Genomic DNA, 22,739 nt, shown 5'->3' on the forward strand with positions numbered 1-22,739 from the left:
TGGTGGATCCTCTCACCCTCCCGCGCCTCTGGCCTGTACCCCCAGCTCTTGTACAAAAATAAATAAATCTTCAAAAAAAAAAAAAAAGAATCACACATGGTGGGACCCACAGGACACTAGAGGATTGGGGGGAAGGGACAGCAGTGTCTACTGATACTGGTACAAGTAGGGAAGAGAAGGGGGTGGACACGTCTGTAGAGGGAAACATGGAGATACATACTCATCAGGTAATTGTACTCACACATTATGCAGAATCCATTTTTACAAAAATGGGCAGATGCTATATATGCGGTTCTGAAAACTGTCCTTTTTTATTATTTTACAATGCACCATGAACATCTCTTCCATGCACATGGGTGAAAACTCCCCTACTGATAGAGCACTCTAGCTGGGTCAGAAGGCTGCTGGTAACAAGAGTGACACCTAACGCGAAGGATCAGCACGAGGTTAAAGCACATAGCCTGGCAAATGCCTGCCAGGGCAAGCGGGGTCAGCAATATTCTCATTAGCGACACCAGAATCGAAGCCAAAGGTATTAAAGATAGGGGATATCATGTAAGCCCCTTTGGCCCCTACCTCCGCCCCGCACTCCCCTGACACCCCGTTGGCCCCTTGGGGCAAAAGGATCCTGCACATCTCTTTGCATCCAATGAAAGCCCCCCGTTTTCTGCTTTTTCCTCAGCTCTTCCTGAGCCCGGGACACATCTCCACATTCTCTCATCACCTCCTCACCGCCCGCAGGCCTCTCCTGCACGTTCTCCTGACAGTCCTTGGGGGAATCCTCCGTCCCCCTGTCCGTTTTCCTTTTGGCTTTCCGGGGCACGTAATCCTCGGCCGGGCGCTTCTCAGCAGCCCGCAGCGCACCCTCGGGCTGGCCCTGGGCTTCGGGCTCGCCCTCCCCGTGCGCGTTTCCCTCATCCTCCGACTTGCCCTGCTGCTTCTGCTTTCCCTCCTCTTCTGACTGTCCCCCATCCTCTGCCTGTCCCTCATCCTGGCGCTTGCGGTGTTCTGGGTTCCTCTTTATGTGCGGCATTTCGTCCTCCTCAGACTTGTCTCCATCTTCAGGCTCCACTTCATCTTCGGGCTTTCCCCCGCTTTCCTGCTTCCCTTCGTTCTCAGTGCAGAGCTTTTCCATGCTGAGATTTCCCCTCCTGTTCCTGTCCTGGGGGTGGGGGTGGGGGATGGGGGATTAGGGGGAAGGAGGAGACAAGGGAGACTGAGGGCTTGGGGGTGGAATGCAGGGACCCACAGCAATCTCCTCTCTCCCCTGTCAGGGTTCCCTGGCCTGGCCTGGCCTGGCCCTCCAAGTGTGCCTCTGCCCACCCCGGACCCCACCATTCTTCCCACACGTGAGCCAACCCTCCCCTGGCAGGCCCTGCAGCTTCTGGACCACCCTTCTGCGTGGTGGGGCTGTGTGGTTTGGGGGATGGGCAGTGAGGCCCTGCAGTTCTGCCCAAGCCTTGCCCTCCCCACTCCCCCCTCCCCGCCTCGGCCCAGTGACCCCACCCCCTGCACTGACCTGCAGGGACTCTGGACAGGTTGCTAGTCCTTCTAGCCTTGCAGAGTGCTGGAAACAGGCAGGCAGACCTACGGGAGACAGGGGGCAGGGGCTGTGTCCTCGGAGAACTGGGGTCCCTTCTCTGAACCCGGTGCTCTTCAGCAGACGTTTCCCTCCCCTACCTCCCCAGCATCCCAGCCGCCATTACTTCTCAGGCCTCTGCAGCCAGACCAGGCTGCTTTCCCAACCACTGGGGGTCTCCCGCTTGTGTGCAGGCAGCCCCCTCCCCCCACCCCCTTTTCCTGGAGGTCAGCCTTTGCTCAGAGGCACAGAACGTGAGGGAGATTCTTTCCAGAAGGTGTCTGCGTTTCACTGTCGCACTGCGGGGGCGCCCCCCCATTTCAGGCTGGGAAGCGGATGGGGCGCAGGGGAGGGTCGTCAAGGCAGCAGGAGGGTCCTTTTCGGGGTCCTCCCTCCCCATCGGCCTCTCCCGCGCCGGGTCCCCTCCTCACTGGTGCCCAGGCGTCCTCACCCCCCCTCCCCCCGCTCCCGGGTCCTACCCTTGTCCACCGCCACCCCTGCCCCTGGCGCGGGCAGCGCCCACCTTCGCACTGACCTGCGGGCCCGGGCAGGCCTGCGCCTCCTCGGGCTCGCCGAAGCCCGCTCGCCCCCGCCCGCCGCCCGGGCAGCTCCCGGAGCCGGTTCCGCGCGGGCGACGGGAGCGGACCGCACCGGGACTGGACCGCAGGGCAGGCGGGCGGCGCGGGGGCTGCTGCCCACGTCGGCGCCCAACCGGCCACGTGAGCGCCGCGTCACCCGAGCTCGGCCCCCTCCCCCGTTCCCCCTCCCTCCAGAGGACCAAGCATCTGTGGACTTGGGTGGGGGAGATGATAAAGCGAGAGTCGCGCAGAGAGGGGCTGGGGCGGGCTCCCTGCCCCGCCGGCAGGTGCTGTACCTGGCGCATCGGGGCCTGGCACCTGGCGCGGCACCCCTCCGGGACGCCCCGTGTCTCGGGTGTGCCGGCCGAGCACAGGCTGGTACCCGGCTTGGCCCGGTGCGCTGGGCAACTGAGCCCCGCAGCCGCTTTCCAGACAGACTCGCGTCCTAGAGCCCAGGTGGTGGTGCCCGCCCGGAAGCCGAGCAGCCTCCTGGAGTGGTGGGCCTGGGCCTCTGCTCCTCTCAGTCCGCGGGTTCGGCTCTCCCTGGGTGATGTCTGTGCATTTCCCTCTAAGCACAGAGGATTCCCAAACCTACCTCTTGGGGTTTTTCCCTCCCTGGAACCTCAGACAAGTGGTGGTTTTTGCTTCCCCAACAGCAATATGGTTTCCCCAAACCCCTTTCCAACATAACTAGTATACTTTTAAATTTTTGCTGATAGATGAGTAGCATCGCAGTATTTTATTTTGCATTTCTGTGTCTAATGACAATTTTAATATCTTTGTGAATTGCCTGTTTATATCTTCTCCCCATTTTTCTGTGGAGTTGTTGGTCCTACTACCGTCATTTTCCAAGTATTCTGTATACATTAACTATAGCAGGCTCATCTGTTATTAATGTTGCAAATATTTTCTTTCAGTTTGTTAGTTGCTTTTTGACTTTATTTATGGTATATTTCTGCCAGGTATTTAAGAAAAAGCAGTCAAAATGTATCAAATTTTTCTTTTATTGCATCTAAATTTTGATTCATAGTTAAGAACTCTTTTCCTACATGAGGTCAAAGAGGAACTCACCAATATTTTCATCTAGTACTTATATGGTTAATTATATTTGTTGCCAAAGCATCTGTGGTTAAGGAATAAGCCAATGCTAGACTAAGGTGAATATATGGCAGTCTCAAAGCACTAGAGCGGCAAAAATCAAAGCCCAAGCCTCATCAAAAGGAGGGGGGTTTCCTAATAAATTCCCATCTGATGCTAGAAACCTCAAATAAACCAGCCCTCATAGTTTTTTAGCTACACTTTGCAACATCCAGGTGGATTAGTATACTTTAAGGTTTGAACATAGATTATGTGATTCTAGACAAGAAGAACCCTTAGTGGCCTAAGCAGTGCAAATACGACCTTCTCTGTAGTAAGATTCCATCATCCTTGGCCTCAAATTATATAACTATCAATTGTTCAAGTTCAATGCCCACACATAAAGATAACCAGAAATACAAACAAGAGATACATCCTAAGTAAGTAGCAGTAGAGACAACAGGCAATATAAACAGATCCCTTAAACTTTGAATTATCTGAATTTTCAGATAGACTATTAAACCACAATGCTTAGTGTATTCTGATAAGTAAAATCCTATCTTGAAAACTGCAAGGAATATAAACCAGAAAAAGTGAAAAATAAACATGGAAATTCTAAAACTAAGAAACTCAGATGAAATTAGAAACTCAATGAAAGGAATTAACAACAGATTAAATGCGATTCAAAAGACAAATAATTGGAAATTATGTTCAGAAGAAACTAAAATTGTACAGGAAGTCGAAAAGAAGGAAAATACAGATGGAAAGGTCTGACAAAGTCTAACATGTTTAATTGGAGTTCCAAAAGAAAAAGGCAATATTTGAAGATATAATGGCTGAAGAAGTTCAAATCTCAAATAGGATAAATGAAACACACAGATGCATAACAGTGAGCCTGCAGATATTCAAAGACAAAGAGAAAATCCTAAAAGTAATCAAAAAAAAAAAATAGAATGCAACTTGAAAGGAACAGATGTTAGGTTGATTTGGGCTACTTAACAGCAACAATGGAAATACAAAGATGGTGCAATGATATCTTCGGTGTCTGAAAAGCAAATAAATGCTAAATAAGAAACTGATAGCCAGCAAAAATACCTTTCAAAATGAAGGTGAAATAAAGATCTGTACAAAAAACCCCTAAAACTGAGAGTTCGCTAGTAGCAGGCATTAACTGAAAGAAATACTAAATGCTGCAGAGCATTTTTCAGAGAACAGGAAAAAAAAATCCCAGATGGAAGATTAGAGATGAAGGAAGGAATAACGGCAATTAAAGGGCTAAATATCTGTGAATATTTAAATCAACACTACGTTAAGTATTATCATTTAATTCATATTAACAACATGAGTCAACAGAGCTAGAGCAAAAATATTCAAGTTCTGGCATTATCTGGGGAGTATGTAAATGTGTAAATTAATATTAGCCTTTTGTAAGTAAAACACTATGCTATTATTGCCAGATAACCATTAGTGAAGAGTACAAGAGTATAAAACTTCCAAGCTAACAGAGGAGCAAAAATAAGAAAATAATCAATCCTAAAGTAAAGAAAAGCAACATACATCAGATGGGACAAAGAGAAGGAATTTGGTTCAATGGTTAATTTACACCTATTAATATCAGTAAGTACATTAAATGTACATAGTGTCACAAAGCAGTATAAAAATTATTTTCAGACTAGAAAAAAAATACTATACTGCTTACAAAAGATATCTAAAATATAAAGACCGAAAGTTAAGAAAAAAATTTAACTTGCAAACACTAACCAAAAGAAAGTCATTATAGTTAACTTATTAACAAAATAGACTTTAAAACAAAAAGCATTACAAGACATAAGGAAATTTACCTCATATTTTACAATTTGTATGTACTTATTAACTTGACCTTATGGGTTGGTCTCCCCAGGAGGGACAGATAGATTTTTCTCAATGTGCCCAGCCAGAGCAGGCCTCTTAGTTACCTTGATATGAGAACTAGAGGTTAATGGAGGACTTGTGAGCCTCAGGAGGCCCATTACCACTACTTAAAGAATATAGACAGTTTTAAGATGAGAGCAGTGATAATAAAATTGCAATCATAATGGAAATTAGGAAATGTTGTGAACTGAAACATAATGAAAAAATATGTGGGTTCTATCTGAAACATGCTATTTATAATTTGAAAAGTACATACTAGAAGAGGAAAAAAATACTGAAAATCAATGACCCAGCATCCCACTTAAGAACACAGAGACAGAACACAAATTAAATCCAATGAAAGTGGAAGCAACGAGATATAAACCCAGCCACAGAAATTAATGTAATAGAACACAAACACAATAAAATGCAGTAACAAAGCTAGATGTTGGTTATTTAGCAAATGGTAATAAAATTAATCAATGTGTAGACTGACCTAGAAAAAAATGTAAAAATGGACAAATAAGCAATGACAAGACCAGATATTACCTCAGATCCTAGATTAAAAAATATATTAGTATTTTCTATGCTGATATTGCTCTCATAAACATAACAATTCCTGAAACCCACTGGACTTTCTGTAAGAAGTGTAGCAAGTGCTAACCCCACAAAATGAGCCAGTGTAAGAAGGGCAAGGATTCTCTGCATGCCTAGGAAAAGCAGAGTTATGATAGGAAGCATGGTGACTATGACAGGAAGACTAAGTCAATTTTCAGGAAAAAGACTAAAATCTACAAAGAATGTGCCAAGGCTTGAATGAGTTGACCCCAACTGCAGATGCAAGAGAATACTGGCTATTAAGAGATACAAACACTTCGAACTGGGAGATAAAGAACAAATCCAGATCTAAGCTTCATTTTTATTATGAAAACAATAAAATCTTGAGGTACATATATTTATATAGATAAATATATGTGTATGTGTATGCATATGCATGTATGTATTTACAACAACTTTATGTCAATGAATTTAAAAAACCTAAGCCACGCCTTTCCATTTGGCAGAGGAGATGCTTCCTGATTCATGAATCTTTTAATAAAGCCAACCAGTTCTGTAACATTAACTCAGCTGGATTTTATTTAATCCAGATTTGATGGCAGTGACAGAATCTGAAGTGAACTTCTGACGGCGTTCAGAGACAAGAAACACAGGCTAGGTACCCTTGAACCCCTTTTTGAATTCACTCACTGTCTTCCTTGATGCTGTTTCCAAGGGTTGTGGTGTCTTCTGCATGCAACAAGGCCCACAGATCGAGGCATACTGGTGGAGAATTCAGTGACTTTTTGGATCAGGATTTCAGCCGGGAATTCATTGAAGATTCATATGAACCATTTATTGAAGAGTCCAGAAAAGAACCCCCTGGGAAAGCCCAAGAGAAGCAATAAGAAAAACATCTTTAGGTCCAACCCAGTGAGGAGAGCAGTTGGGAAGGCAATCCTGATTATAACTGGGAGTACGACCAACAGCCTATTTAGGAATCCAATCGACAAGGAATTGGAAAACTGTAAAAAGAAAGCTGGCAAGGCATGAAGATGGCATCAGTTTGAGGCAACATCTGTTCCTCAAAAGGAAGCATGAACCGGCCCATTTTTCTCACCTTTAAAAACCAGTATCAAGTCCAGAAGATATTCTGGAATTTTTGTGGAATAACACCCACAAAAATAAGTAAATAAATGTTTCAAAATCCAGAGCAAGATTTATTACAAGATGAAATCATAATGAAATGCATCTTACTGAAACACTTAGTAACTTAAAATTCTGATTTTTTACTATTAAAGAAATAACATCCAGAATTTAAAATCTTTCAAGATGTTTCCCACTAAGAAAATTTCTGGCTTAGATAACTTCACCAGTAAATTCTGCCTAATAGATATCTGAGGAAGAAAATATCCATCCAAAGTCTTCCAGAGAATTATAAAAGAGGGAGTACTAACACATCTGAAGTCTAAATCTTAAGACTTAAAGTCATAGTAGTTAAGATACTGTGATATTAGTGTAAGGATAGCCAAAAGGACCAATGGAATTAAACAGAAGTAGCAGAATCAGACCCATGCACAGAGATATTTGATTCATAATAAAGGTGCGTTGTTAAGCATTAGGGGAAAGGATTTCCATAATGATGTTGAATAAACTGGATATTGATAAGGAAAAGATAAATCTTTTTTTTTAAAGATTTATTTATTTATTTATACAAGCACTGGGTATAGTCAGAAGAATGGGAGGGTGAGAGAATTCACCAGAGCCAGAGCAGGGAGCAGAGCAGGCAGAAGGACCGAAGCACACTGCTGAGGGGAGCAGCGGGCGGCAGGAGAGGTCTGCGCACCATGTGGGACCCTCCTCCAGTGGCCGGGGAGCAGCCGGGGATCAAACCGGCACTGCAGAGGCTGCGGGCAGCTTCACAACCCAGTGCTCAACCACTGCGCCACCGGGGAGGCCCAGGAAAAGATAAATCTTTACCCCTACATCTCACTGTACATGTGATGGTTAATTTCATGCATCAAAAAACTCAGATTTTTGATCAAACATTATTCTGGTTATGATTGTGATGAGATTAACACTACAGTCATAGATTGAATAAAGCAGATTACCGTCCCTTATGTGGGACTTCCCAGACTCCATAAGCACCATTTTTTTTTAAATAAAGCTCTATTCATGTGTGTATGCATATGTATATATATATATATATACACATATATGTATACATACTTACATATATGTATAATCTCCTACTATTTTCTCTGAAAAACCCTAATACAATACATAAAAACAAATTTTTTAACAATTACTATATCTATCTTCCAGAAAATAAAATAGAATATTTGCATAACTACATGGCAGAAACAGACTTTTAAAACTGGCCCATGAAAGGCACTATTCATAAGTAAAAATTTGATAACTGACTCCAGTGAAATTAAGATTTTCCATTCATCAATTGATACTATTAAGAAAGTTAAAGGGAATGCCACAGAGTGGGAGAAATACTTGCAATACATTTCACAGACAAAGGGTTCAGATGCAGAATATATTAAAAACTCCTACAAAGCAAAGTGAAAAAAACATAAGACAATAATAGAATGAAAAAAAAGTCATTTCATAAAGATGTCCAAATTGTAATCCAAAAAAGAAAATCTGTTTAACTTCATTAACAAAATGCAAATTAGAACTGCAATGTACTACATTCAACAAAACGGCTAAAATGAGAAAGACAATCACAGTGACAGTGAGGATATTGATCAGTGAGAACTCGCATCACTACACATAGATGTGTAAACTGCTACAACTACTTTGGAAAAATTTGGCATCATCATTAAAGTTGAACATGTAACTCTACTCATAGGTAGTAACCAAACAGAAATGTGTGCACAAATGCACCTAGGGACATATACAAGACTGTTGACAGTAATATTATTTATAATATCAAAAAACTAGAAATAACTCACATGTCCATAAAGAATAAAACAATACCTTAAACTATATATTCAATATAGTGTACTACACATCAGTGAAAATAAATTATGAATATCGAAACTCAAAAACATGGATTAATATTATAAACATAGTACTTAACAACATATGCTAGCTATAAAAATTACATGCTGTGTAACTCCATTTATATAAGGTTCAAAAAAGAGGCAAAACTAAACTATCCTACTTAGATTGTAAAATTTAATAAAAGTAAAGCAAGGAAATGATTACCACAAAATTCAAGATAATATTTTATCTCTAGTAGGGAGAAAGGGTGGAATGATTGGGAGGTGACATCAACAGGATTTCTGGAATGTTAAAGGTATTCTGTTTCTTGACATAAGTGGTAGTTACTCAGGTTCTCACGGTATAATAAATAATTTAGCTGTGCGCGGTGTGTGTGTATGATTCTGCATGTGTGCTATCTTTCACAATAAAATGTAAAATGACAACTACAAGAAGAAACAAATTCACAACTACAGTGGGTGACTTTAACACATTTCCATCAATAACTGACAGAACAAGTAGATAAAAAAGTCAACAATCATAAAGAAGATTGGAACAATTTGGCTAACAAGCCTTCCCCAAGTACATAAACAGAACATTTCACTTAGTATAAGCATGCATGGAACATTTTATAGAAACTGACTACATATTAGGCCATAAAAGGTCTCAACAAGTATGAAAGGATTGAAATTACACACATTATGTACTCGACCACAATATATTAATACAGAAATCAATAAGCAATAGCAATTTCCAGTTAAAAGATAAACAAGTCCTGGGAATGTAATGTACAGCAGGGTGATTATAGTTAGCAATACTGTATTGTATATTTAAAACTTGATAAAAGAGTAGATCTTAAAATTTCTCATCACAAGAAAAAAACCTAACTATCTATGGTGATGATATTAACTAAACTTCATCCTGGTGATCCTTCAAAAATATGTATAATAACTAAACTTCATTCTGGTGATCCTTTATATATGTGTGTGTGTGTGTGTGTGTGTGTGTACACACATTACACACATTCATACAAAATCATTATGAAGTACACGTAAAGCTAATGCGATGTTATATATAAGTTATACCTTGATTTTAAGAAATTAAAAACAAAATGAAAACTAGAAAATTACCACAAGTGAGAATATTTTTGCCTCTTTCTCTCATCATTTCTCCCATCATTCTGTACTCATAGAATTTGATTTGGTATTAGAGAACTCAAGTCCCATAAGGGACACACTACTTGGTTCAATATTATTAGCAGGGGCTAAAGTGAAAGGAGAGTCATCAATCCCATTTTAAACAGGGGATAACTTGAGGCTTTTGGAGAGCAAAGCTGTTCCCAAGATCAAAGAACTGATAGTAGGTGATAGAGACAGTTCTAGAATTCAGAATGATTCAACAGTTCATGAGCTAGATATTCTGCTAAGTTATCTTATATCCATCTGCATCACCAGACTTATACTGTGTATAGTAAGGGTGAGGATGGGAAGCTAGGTACTTTTGGCTTCATTATAAAGAGACAAAGACCGGTTCTGAGACAGTTTGGTTCTGGAACCCAGATTTGTGGACTCCCAGCTATTCACAACACACTCAATAAGTAACCTGTGTAATTCAGAAGAACTTTATTCTTCAACTTTCTTCACAACAAATGTCTACTCTCCAGGAAAAATGATTTTTTACAGTGACTTGTCTCGGATATGGGGGAAACAGCCATTATCCAATTCTATTGCCTCTATACTTCCTGTCTCACCTAAGAGGAGGATATAAGCTATTTAAAAACATACGTGAAAGTCACAGGCCAGAACACAGATCCACTAAAAAATGAAAAAATCTCCCCCCGCATTTTACGATTACACCATCAGGGATCTACTATTAAAAAAGCAAAATACAGCTTGAAGAGCCACAAAAAACAGACTCTTTCTGAAAATGAATACTTAGAGAAACCCAAAATCAAGAGGAAAGAAAAAAGGAATATTAAGGACTCTGAAGCCTCCGTCATCCAAAACAACAACAAACATTAATCGAAGCCCAACTCCTAGTCAGTTTAACGTAAATCCTCACAGTAGAGGACTATTTACCACAGTTCCTATCACCAAATATGACATATACATCTCTTGACAAAAAATTTACTTACAAGTCATGTCAAAAGGCAAGGAAAAAAATAAGGTGAAGAGACAAAGCAAACATCAGAAACAGACTCAGATATGATGCAAATTTTGAAATTACCATAACTATGATCGATTTGTTAAGGGCAAAGATGGAAAAAGTAGGCAACCAACATGCAAGAACAGATGATTAATATAGGCAGAGAGATGGAAACACCAATAAAGCTTTAAAAGGAACTACTAGAAATTGAAAAAAATTGAAGCACAAATGAATAATGCTTTTGGTGGGTCATCAATAGCTTGGACACAACTGAGGGAAAAAAGATCAGTGAGTTTAAAGATATATCAACAGAAACTTCCTAAACTGAAACACAAACAGGAAAAGAAAAAAAAAGGAACAGAACATCCAGGAAATGTGGAACAATTTTAAAACATGTAATACGTACATGATTGGAATACCAGAAGGATGAGAAAACAGGGTAGAGGAAATATTTGAAATACTAAGTACTGAGAACGTTCCCACTTAGTAAGAGATATTACACTACATCAACAAACAACTATGAACCAGAGACACTCTTTGGGGGGGGGGAAGGAGGGATTGGGGTCAAAATTGGGGTCAAAATTGTATGGGGGATATAAAAATAAAAATAAATAAAAAATAAATAAAAGAGATATTACACTACAAATTCAAGAAGTTTGGAAAATACAAAGCAGAATAAATACAAAAAAAAAACCTACACCTAGGCATATCATATTCAATCTTCATAAAACAGACAGAGAACATCTTGAAAATAACTAGAGGAAAAAAACCCACTTTCTTTGTAGAGGACTAAGGATAAGAATTAGAGTGGAATTCTTACCAGATACCGTACAAACAAGAAGAGAGTGGAGTGAAATATTTTAAATGCTGAAAGAAAAATATCCACCAACATAAAATTTTAGCAACTTTATCCTTCAAAAGTGAAGGAGATACAAGACTTTTTCAGAAAAACAGAAACTGATGGAATTCAGTCCCAACAAACCTTCCCTTGAAAAAATGTTAAAAGATTTTCTTCAGACAGAAGAAAACTTCTACACGTCAGCAACTTGGGTCTATGTGAAGAAACAACATGAAAATGAAATACATGAAAGAAAATAAAATATTTTATTTATCTTATTCTTAATTGATATAGAAGATAACTGAGCTAAAGTAATAATAATGTACTGAATAATTATAGTACATGGATAAGTGAAATCAATTTTGCAGACTCTAATAAGGTACCTGTACTACATATATATGAAGCAGAGGAGGATTATTTGAGAGCAATCATAGGTAAAAATGTACATTGTAAATATGAGGGGAGTCACTAAAACGTTTTCAAAAAGAAATATAATTGACACACTAAGAAAACAAAATGAGGGTCCTCCCTAGTGGTGCAAGGGGTTAAGTCTCAGCACTATGAAGCTTTCCCCCTCTCTCCTCCCCCCAGGGAGCTGACCCACGGCTCAGCAGACCTCTCCTGTCTGCGGGCTGCTCCCCTCAAGCAGTGTATTTCAGTTAATCTGCCTGTTCTGCTCCCCACTCTTGTCTCTGGTGAATCATTTCACCCCCTCACCCTGCACCTCTGTCCTACACCCTAGTTCTTGTATGAATAAATAAATAAAATAAATCTTTAAAAAAAGAAAAAATGTAATCACATAAAGTACTTAATGAAAACCAGAATAGGCAGAAAAGAAACCTCTGGCAACAAACAGAAAACTGACTGATATTAATCCAAATATCTCAATAATCATTTTATATGTAATTGGTCTAAAAACACCGATTGAAGACACCTGTTAGAGTGAATATAAAAAAAAAAGCGAATATAAAAAAAAAGCAAACAGCTATATGGTGTGTGCAAGTCCACTTCAAAATATAAGGACTCCAAAGATTTGAAAGTAAAGCAATTGAGAAAGCTACACCACACTACACTAATCAAAAGAAAACTAGGAGGAAAAGAATGTTGGAGTAAATATATAATTTCAGAAAAAGCAGACTTCACAGGATGAGGAAAATTATCAGAGATGAAAAGAAGCACTCCAAACTGATAAAGCAATCAATTGTGAAAAGCAAAACATAATCATTCCAAATATGTATGCACTTAACAAAAGTGTCAAAATGAGGCAAAAAAACGGATAGAAATGAAAAGAGATACACAAAAATTCATTATTAGATTTCAATGCCCCCCCATCAGTAATTGAAAATTAAGCAGGCTGATTATCAGTCAGGATACAGTTGACCTGAATGGCACCATGAATCAACTTGATTTAACCGCTATCTATAGACCATTCCATCCAATAGCACATGTTTTTCAAGCTCACACAGACCATTCATTAAGAGAATTCATATTCTGGGCCACAAAATAGGCTTAATAAATTTAAAAGACTAAAAGTCATAAAAGTGTGTTCTCAAAGGATGTAAACTAGAACTCAATAACAAAAAGATACATGGTAAACCCAAATATTCTGAAATGAAACCACACTTCTTTGAATAACACATGAGTCAAAGAGAAATGTAAAAATATTTTGAACTAAGTAAAAATACAACTTATCAAAACTTTTGGGGGCAGCAAATCTCAAAAGGCAATTCACCAAAGAGGAAATTCAGAAGGCCAAAAAAGTTTTGGGTTGTAGCAAAAGCAGTGCTCAAAGGGAAATTTCTAGCTTAAATGAATATATGAGGAAAGAAGAAAGATTTAACATTAATAACCTTGCTTTCTTCACAGGAAAACAAAAGAAAGTAGAATTTACATCTAAAACAAGGAGAAGAAATAGAAATCAATGAAAGTGAAAACAGGAAAACGGAGAAAATCAATGAAATTAAAAATTGGATCTTTGAAAAGATAAATAAAATTGACAAATCTCTTTCCAGGGTAACCAAGAAAAAAGAAAGAGGATCCCAATTCAATGAACAATATCAGCAATAAAAGTGGGATTATCACTACTGGTCTTATGGATCCTAAGAAGATAATGAAAGGATATTATGAATATTATAGACAAATCTATGCCTACAAATTTAATAACTTAGATGAATGAACCACTTCATTGAAAGATACAAACTACAAAAACTCATACAAGAAAAAGATATCCTGAATAGCCATGTATCTACTAAGGAAATTGAATCAATAATTAATAATCTTTCAAAGATAGAAATCAACAGGACCAAAGGACTTCCCCAATGAATTCTACCAAATATTTAAGGAAGAAATAATAACAATTTTCTACCATAAAATTGAAGTAGAGAGAAAACTTTTTGACTCATTCGGTGAGGTATTATCTAATTCCAAAATCAGATAAAAGACATTATAAGAAAGGAAAACTACATATCACGATCTCTCGTGAGCACAGACACAAAATTCTTAACAAAATCTTAGCAAATCCAATCCAACAATGTATAAAAAGGTATGCACTTAACGAATGAAATGGAATGTATGTAAGGCTAATTGAACATTTGAAAGTGAATCAATATAATCCACCCAATCACATTAACAGGCCAAAAAGGAAAAGTCATATGATCACCTCACTTGATGCAAAAAAAGGATCTGACAGACTCTATTCATGATGAAAATTCTCAAACTGGAATTAGAGGGGTAACTTCCACTGTTTGATAAAGACTATAACAGTGCCGCCCTGGGGGCGCAGGGGTTAACCACGGGGTTCGCACTTGCACTCCTGTCTCACCTGCTGCCCCCTTGAGCAGTGTATTTCAGTAGATCTGCCTGTTCTGCTCCCCACGCTGTCTCTGGTGAATCCTCTCACCCAAACCCCACACCTGGCCTACACCTCAGTTCTTGTATGCATAAATAAATTTAAAAAAATCTTAAAAAAAAAAGAATTTTTACAACAAACTTACATCTCAGATAATGTTGAGGAAGTGCACAGTTCACCCTAAGATTAGGAACAAGGCAAGGATGTCTTTTTTCATTGCTCCTATTAAACATCATGCTGGAAGTTATAGCTAGTGCAATAATATCAAAGGAAATAAAACATACAGATTGGAATGGAGGAATATAACTTTCTGTTTCGAGATGACATGATTGTATGGAAAGTGCCAAAGCATTAATAAACGCTTGGTTATCAGTCTACAAGAATCAAGGCTACTACACAAGTCAATTGCTTTCCTTAACAGCAATGAATGTCTGCAGTTTGAAATTTAAAAATACCATTTACAACTGCACTCCCAAAATGCAGAATGTGACAGAAGAATCTGAGTATATTACAAGGTATGAAACAACCTCACTAAGAGGGATGATGTAATTAGGTGCTGACATAGGTGCCTTTGGAAATGAGAAGATCGCTTCTCGGCCTTTTGGCTAAGATCAAGTGGAAATGAGTAGTGTCTAAGACTAAAGGTCAAATTTTCTAATAAAAAATTAGAGACGTAAATGCATATACGTAAATACACATACAGATGTGTATGTATATATTCACGGTTATTAAATATCCAGATCTCTCTTTGCTCTGTCAACTCAGAGGGCCTGGAAGCAATACTATGCCAATAGTAATGCTACACTTAGTGCCCAGGCCTTGGTTTTTAATACCATTCTCCAACCAACAGTACCAGGGTCCCTTGGAGAAGGCGGATTCTAGCGCTTGGGCATGGGCTATGCGAGCTAGAACATCTTGTAGTGCCATAAAGTAAGACTTTGTTAAAAAACACACAACACAATGACAGGGATATGTCAAATAGACACAAGAGCCCACTGAAAGGGCTCCTAGTGGCCAAACCTGGAACAATGTGAACAAGGAAATAAAGTGGTATTAGATTTAGATTAGATTCCACAATATAAAATAATGACTCCATACTGATTATAAGTAAATGGAAAAGTTGAGTTCAGCGATAAGAGACAAAGTCAAGTATTTGTGTAGAATTCCAAGCAAATTTTACAGATACTCTGCCCTCAAGGAAGCAAGGTATAACACCCACTCCTTTAAGGGTGGACTACAAAGTCCACACATTCTTCCAAAGAGCACGGTATGGGAAGGGAGATATCAACAATTAACTTTACCATGGAGAAACCTGACAAACACTACCTCAACCAGGTGAGCAAGGTTAACATCAACAGTGACAACACTGAAAATATGTCTTCTTTATATGATGTGATAGAACAGCACTTTACCTCTGTGGTCCTCTTCCCAAAAGTACTTAATGCCTGTGTAGCCATAAGGAAAAAATATCAAGCAAACTTGACTGTGGGACATTATACAAAATACCTGACCAGTACTCCTCAAAAGTGTCAGGGCATCAAATACAGGGAGTCTGAGAAATTGTCACAGCCAAGAGGAGTCTAAGGAGACTTGACGACTAAAAGTAAGATGATAACCTGGATGGGATCCTGGAACAGAAAAAGGACATTAGGGAAAAACTGAGGAAATCTGAATAATCAAGTATGTACTTTAGTAAATAATAATGTTATCAACATTGGTTCATTGTGACAAATGTGCCATATTAATCTGTAATATTAGGGGATGCTGGAATGGGGAATACAGAATCTTTGTACTATGTTTGCAGTACAAAGAGAAAATCTAAAACTATCCTAAAATACGTTTATTTTTAAAAAACACTATAAGCAAATAAAAATGAAAAAACACCACATAGATGGATCTGTTGAAATGGTAAGGCAGGGCTTAACAGGAATTCCTGAGAGACACGGCCTTCTAAGAAAAAAGTATCAGCAGACAAGAGATTAACAGGTGAGAATAGTATAGCATCTGGTCACTCGGATTTTTCTCCTAGCTCAGTCTCCACTCTCTAAATCCAGGGGAGATGGCTGTATGCAAAACACATACAAACCAACAAAAAAACTTTAGAAAGGAGGGTCTTATAAGAAATTTATCAAGGCCAAGTTACAACTGCATACTACCCAATTGGGTAAAGATAACTCTATTGCAGGCAGATAAGAATTTTCCACCCTTCTGTTGAGATACTCTTGGTTTAATCCATCCTGGTCTCCAGCCTGCCAGCAGCAGTATGGGCCTGAGGAGGGTACAGGAACCACTGAAAAGAGGCACAGTGCCTAACAGACTGGCATTACCCAGGGGAGAATGGCATCTACCTCTCAGCTATTCATGGACACAGGTGGGACCTCCCTCAGTCCTCCCCCAAACATCTGAGAGGGGCCAACACAGTTTACACACTCAGTACCTCATTTGATCTTCTACACGGTTCTTGACAGCAGATCCCCATTTCACAGTTGACAAGACTGTCCCTTACAGCAGTGGAGCTATAATAACCACCAGGTTGATTCCTCTAGTTTTGAGAAGTTGAGTTTTACTAAGCATCTCCACATCCTGACACCGAGAATTTTAAGTGTCTCTACTACCTTCATAAGCTCACTGAATAGTTCTTGATTGCTTGGTATATATTGTTTTCCTATTTTTTATCTTTCATTACTTTTATGCCAAAAGTAATCTGTGTTTTTGGAAGAAAATAATACAGATGAATAAAAAAGAACAGGAAAAAAAATCACCCACAGATGACCACTGCTAATTCTTTAGTGGACACAGCTTTCAGGACTTTTTTCTGTACATAGCTCTCTAGGTAAATGATTTTATAGTTTTACAAAAATGGACTCATGCCATATATATGGTTCTGCAAACTGCTTCTGTTTTAATTTTACAATGCACCATAAACATTTTTCCATGCAAAGGATGAAAATCTGCTACTGAAACACAGAGGGCTGCAGCTGGGTATCGAGAGGGACACCTAAAGCAAAGGACTAGCATAAGGTTCAAAGCACAGGGCCTGGCAAATGCCAACCAGGGGCACTACACGAAAGGAATGTCTTCAAAGCCCCTTTGCGGGGCCCGGCAGCCACCCCTGAGTTCCCTGGGGCCCCTGGGGTGGAAGGGGTCCTGTAAACTTTTTTGCATCCACATAAACCCCCCCAATTTCTGTCTGGTTTTCTTCACCTCATCCTCCACCCTAGCCATCTCGTCAAATTCTCTGATCATCTCCTCATTGCTCAAATGCATGTCATGTATGGCCTCCTTGTGTTCCTTCAGGCACTGAGCTAGCCCCTTGGTGGTTTTCCTTTTGGCTTTCCTGGGGATGTCACCCTCAGCCGGGCGCTTGCCTACAGCCCTGGCTTCGCTGGCTGCCTTTCCCTCTTCCTTTGGATTGTCCTCACTGTCGGGCTCCTCCTCACTCTCTGGCTTTCCTTCTTCCTTTGGTTTTCCCTGGCTCCCTGGCTCTCCCTGGCTCCCTGGCTCTCCCAGGCTCTCCGGCTTCCTCCCTTCTCTTGGCTTTCCCTGCATGGCTGGCTTGCCTTCTTTTAGCGCTGCCTCGCTCTCTAGCTTTCCCTCAGCCTCTAGCATTGCCTCAGCTTCTGTCTTTCCCTCATTTTCTAACTTTTTCTTGTCTTCCAGAGTACACGCTACTTCTGGCCTTCCTGCATCCCGGGGCTGTTCTTCATTTCCCATCTTTCCTTCGCTCTCAGGCTTCCCTTCAGTGCAGAGCTTTTCCATGCTGAGATTTCTTCTCCTGTTCCTGTCCTGGGGGATGGGAGGTGGGGTGGGGAGGGAGAGGGGACAAAGAAGACAGGGGGATTGAGAGCTTGAGGGTGGGATGCAGGTCCCCACAGCAATGTCATCTCTCCCCAGTCAGGGTTCCCCTGACCTGGGCTGGCCCTCCAACCATGCCTTCTGCCCACCCCGGACCCCATCATTCCTCCCATACACGTGAGCCAACCCTTTCCCTGGCAGCCCCTGCCATTTTCTGTGCGTTTGCTCAACGTGGCGTCGTGCATGTAAATGTGTTAGGAGGTAGACGGTGAGGGCCCCAAATTCCGGCCGAGCCCTTGCCCTCCACATTCCCCGCCCCTCTGGGTCCCTGTCCAGTGGTCCCCTCCTTCACTGACCTGAGGGGTTTTGGACAGGTTCCTCCTCTTTTTCTAGCCTAGCGGAGTGCTGAGAACAACAGACACGCGGAGCTGCAGACAGACAGGAGACAGGGGCTGGGCGTTTGCTGGATGCACCCGGACTCGGGTCCCTTTCCAGTAACCCGGTCCCCCTCCCCCGACGTTTCCCTCCCCCGACTCCTCGGGCCCCAGCACCCCAGCGGCCATTTCTTTTCACGCCTCGGGCGCCGGACCAGGATGTTTTCCTAACTAATTTTGGATCTCGGTGTCCTTCTCCGGAGGCAACTCGCCTCTCCGCCCTCCAGGTCAACTTTTTTCTCTACGCACGGAGTGGCAGAGGGGGTTTATTTCCACTGTCTCACTGCTGGGGCGCCCCCCAGCTTACCATCTCCGGCTCCAAAATGGACGGAGGGCAGAGAGGAGGAGGTGCGGAGAAAGGGGGCACGAGTACTTGGGGTGTCCGCCGTCCAGACCCTCCGCCCGCTGGCTGCGGGCTCCCTCTTAGCCATCTCCCCACCGCCATCTCTATCTAAGCTCGGGCCAGCCGCCCTCTACCCGGACCCCATCCCCAACCTGGCTCCTTTCCACGCCCGCTCCTCTTCCCCCGTCCCCCGGTCCGCGGGCGGCCCCGACGGGCCTCCTCCCCCGCCACTGACCTGGAAGAACCAGGAGGAAGAACTGGGAGCTCAGCGGACCGCTCCGGGTCCGACCGCCGGGAGCAAGGGCGGGATCCCGGACCGGTGCCCACATCTGCCGCCGCGGTCACGTGAGTCACGTCACCCCGGCTCGCCCCCCGCGCCCCGCCCACCAACCGGCGGCTGTCAGCCCCCGGCCGGCTCTCCCGAGCGGGTCCCCCCTCACCTCTCAGGGGTCTTTTGTCCTTTTCTTCTTTTGAAGAAGTTTGTCCAAGAAAGAATTTTAATAAAACCACTGGGCTTTTAAAAAATTGGGTGGGGCGGTCTGGGGGAGGAGTCTCGACGACGTAGCTCTTAAATTCCATTGAAAGAAAGCAGACCCACCCAATAAAACCGTGTAAATGTGCCCTTTAATACTGTGCAAAGAGGAGACTATGGCACTTTACAAAACAATTGGGAAAATGTTTCCCCCGAAATGAAATTGTTCATTTTCCCTGACATGCGCACACCTCAGTTTTCTACAGAATGAACTAGTTAGATCCGAAAATGAAATGATGCTTGAGGCAGAATTAAAGAACGATTAGTTTTTTTTAACCGACTAACTACACAACGGACCACGACCACCACATCGTTTGTGACAATAGAACTGTGACCCGTAACCTCTGCAGCAGGCAGCCCAGTAAACCACGGGCTCTGCAGCAATCTGCAGGACTTGATCGATGACTGCCAGTCTCCTTATCTTTTGCTTCTCCCCACCCAGACGAAGCCAAATGCGCTCCCTTAACCAATCACATAAAATACCCGGCTTCTAATTAGCCTGCTTCCAGCCTTCTGGAGAATACCTGAAGACTCCTTTTCTCACTACAGAGCTCGCCTACTTCCCTGCCTGCCTGTAGGTCTCTGCCAAGCGCCAGTGATGGTGGCTGACTCCCTTGTTAGAACAAGTTCTGAACAAGCAGCCTCCGTTTCCACATAAGCTTTTTTGTGTGGAAGGCCTTTAAAAATATAACAAAAAGATGAGCAATGAAGAAAAACGTTGATAGATTTGATTACATAAAAATGTGTATCAGGTTTGTTGGAGAGTTGCGGACGCATGCTCTCTTACCTGTTCGTGTTGAGTTTATTAGTAAAAATTTTCTGAAAGGCAACTTTGTAATTGTTACACGTAAGAAAAAAATAAGGATATTTGATTTTCTGGCACATAATTTCCACCTTTATTATTTACCTACTGAGATAATAAAGCTGTGAAATATAATCTTATGTTTTATGTTTGAAAAATCCCCATAACAATTACTTACTATGCATTTATTCTTTGCTGTCACTGGGGCTACAATAGTGATCCTATTAACTTAGTTTATAATGGAAAAAAAACTGGAACATAACAATTGTCCATCAGTACAGATTTAGTTACATAATCTTCTTAGTACATTTTTTACCCTGGTTCTCTTTGGATGTTTGGTTTAGAAAAATATTTAATCCTTTATACTAGGTGCTCAATATACAGTACAAATACTTATCAGTTATCCATTATTTCAAATTACTGTGGGTGGTGGGACACAAAGGACAGCCACAGGATGTGGTATCGCCCTCTAGGGAATATCACTATGTGCGGGACACAGTGCTAGCTTATCCCATGTGGACTTCATTACACCTAATGGAGGAAATCACACTTCAAGGAAGCAGAATGATAAAGTTACAATCTTAACTCAGTGTAGCACTGGAATAAGCGTAGTAAGAAGTGTAAAACAGAGAGCCCACTAACAGGCCCAAGTTTAAAAGGTTATAGTATATAATAAGGAAATATTTCTGATCAGTAGTAAAAAAAATAGGTTATTAGAGAAATCATTTGTATAATTAAATAGTTGAACAAAAATGAAGAGCCTTAATTTCTTATTGACATACGCTCAAATTTTTTTCAGAATAGAAAAATGAAACAAAAGGCATCCAAATTTTAAGGAAAGAAATAAAGCTATTTCTATTTATAGATGACGTGATCTTGTATACAGAAAATCCCAAGGAGTCCACTAAAGTACTATAAGAACTAACACATGAATTCTGAATACAAGATTGATACACAAAAATCAACTTTATTTCTTTATGGTAGCAATGAACAATTTGAAGAGGGGAGTAAGAAAATGTTTCCCTTTAAAATAACATCAAGGGGCCTCCCTGGTGGCGCAAGGGGTTAAGTCTCAGTACTTTGAAGCTATCAGCAGCCAAAGAAGCTATTAGCAGCCAATGAAGCTATTCACAGCCACTGCAGCTCCAGTTTGATTCTCAGTCAGGGAGCTAACCCTCATGGCACAGCAGACCTCTCCTGTCTGGCCCTCTGCTCCCCTCAGCAGTGTATCTCAGTAGATCTGCCTGCTCTGCTCCCCACTCTGTCCCTGGTGAATCCTCTCACCACCATCCCACACACACCTCTGGCCTACACCCCAGTTCTTGTATGCATAAATAAATAAATCTTTTTAAAAATAAAAATTAAAATGAGGACTAAATAAATCTAAGGGTTAAGTTATTTAACTCTTAGGGAAAAAAATAGGTGAATTCTTCATGTTTTCTCAGATATGACACCAAAAGCTCAAACTTTTGTAATGTAACTGTAAAACTTTTGTGATTCACAAGACAACATCAAGAAAGCAAAAAGACAATCCACAGAATGGGAGAAAATTTTGAAAGTGACATATTTGATAACTGTTTGAAAGTGATATAGCTAATATAGTTTCATATATCTAAAAAGTATAAAGAACTCCTGAAACTCAGTTTTAAGAAACCCCAAATAATCCAACTTTAAAACGGACAAAGGATCTGAACAGATATTTTTACAAAGAGAATAAGCAAATTGTCAGTAAGCATGATGTTCAATATCATTTATCATCAAGGAAATAAAAATCAAAATCACAGTGAGCTACTACTCATACCCACTAGGAGGGATATAATCAATTAGACAGCTAATAACAGGTATGGCAAATATGATGTTGCCTATTATTCTACTCTTTTGATTTACCACATTTTATTTAATCAGGCTCCCATTGGGTAACATTGGAAATATTCCATACTTTCACTATTAATAAATAATATAATATAAATATTCCATACCTTCACCATTAGCAACATTACTCCAACAAATTATCTATATGCAGATCGTATCTGTTTCTTTACCTGGAGGACAGATTTAATTGTCAAAGATGACATCCCATTCCACATGTGACTTTGAACTCTTTTAATTGAGGAATATGAGCTATGTCTCTTCCTCTTGAATCTGAGCGGACTTATGACTGATGTATTTATTGACTGACTCATTGATTGATTTAAAGATGTATTTTATTTATTTATGCATACAAGAGGTGGGGTATAGGCCCAGGGGAGGGGGCAGGGGTAAGAGGATTCACCAGAGACAGAATGGGGAGCAGAACAGATGGAATGACTGAAATACACTGCTGAGGGAAGCAGTGGGCATACAGGAG

The 22,739-nt window shown here is 40.9% G+C and overlaps 2 protein-coding genes across 3 annotated transcripts; both read right to left on the reverse strand.

The window, feature by feature from the left end:
* Window positions 1–50: 50 nt before the first annotated feature.
* On the reverse strand, window positions 51–1,552 carry TCEAL3 (transcription elongation factor A like 3). The gene is given in 3 exon segments (XM_054695630.1): window positions 51–615; window positions 617–1,162; window positions 1,520–1,552. Coding segments are annotated over 2 exon segments (687 nt in total). The 5' UTR covers window positions 1,136–1,162; window positions 1,520–1,552; the 3' UTR covers window positions 51–447.
* Window positions 1,551–19,525, reverse strand: TCEAL4 (transcription elongation factor A like 4). Of its 2 annotated transcripts, none has more exons than XM_054695629.1 (6): window positions 19,499–19,525; window positions 18,638–18,709; window positions 16,924–18,272; window positions 15,993–16,114; window positions 6,373–6,543; window positions 1,551–1,587 (listed from the first exon to the last, which is right to left on the reverse strand). In XM_054695629.1, exon 3 carries the CDS (start codon window positions 18,243–18,245, stop codon window positions 17,547–17,549), a length of 699 nt encoding a protein of 232 aa, XP_054551604.1. In that variant the 5' UTR covers window positions 18,246–18,272; window positions 18,638–18,709; window positions 19,499–19,525; the 3' UTR covers window positions 1,551–1,587; window positions 6,373–6,543; window positions 15,993–16,114; window positions 16,924–17,546. The 2 variants fall into 2 exon arrangements, with proteins under 2 accessions (XP_054551604.1, XP_037368065.1); XM_037512168.2 differs by lacking the exon at window positions 19,499–19,525 and adding an exon at window positions 19,294–19,386.
* Between the last annotated feature and the right edge of the window lie 3,214 nt (window positions 19,526–22,739).

This window comes from Talpa occidentalis, unplaced genomic scaffold (assembly GCF_014898055.3).
Source record: "Talpa occidentalis isolate TD23 unplaced genomic scaffold, MPIMG_talOcc4v2.1 talOcc4.15, whole genome shotgun sequence".
Taxonomy (NCBI): domain Eukaryota; kingdom Metazoa; phylum Chordata; class Mammalia; order Eulipotyphla; family Talpidae; genus Talpa; species Talpa occidentalis.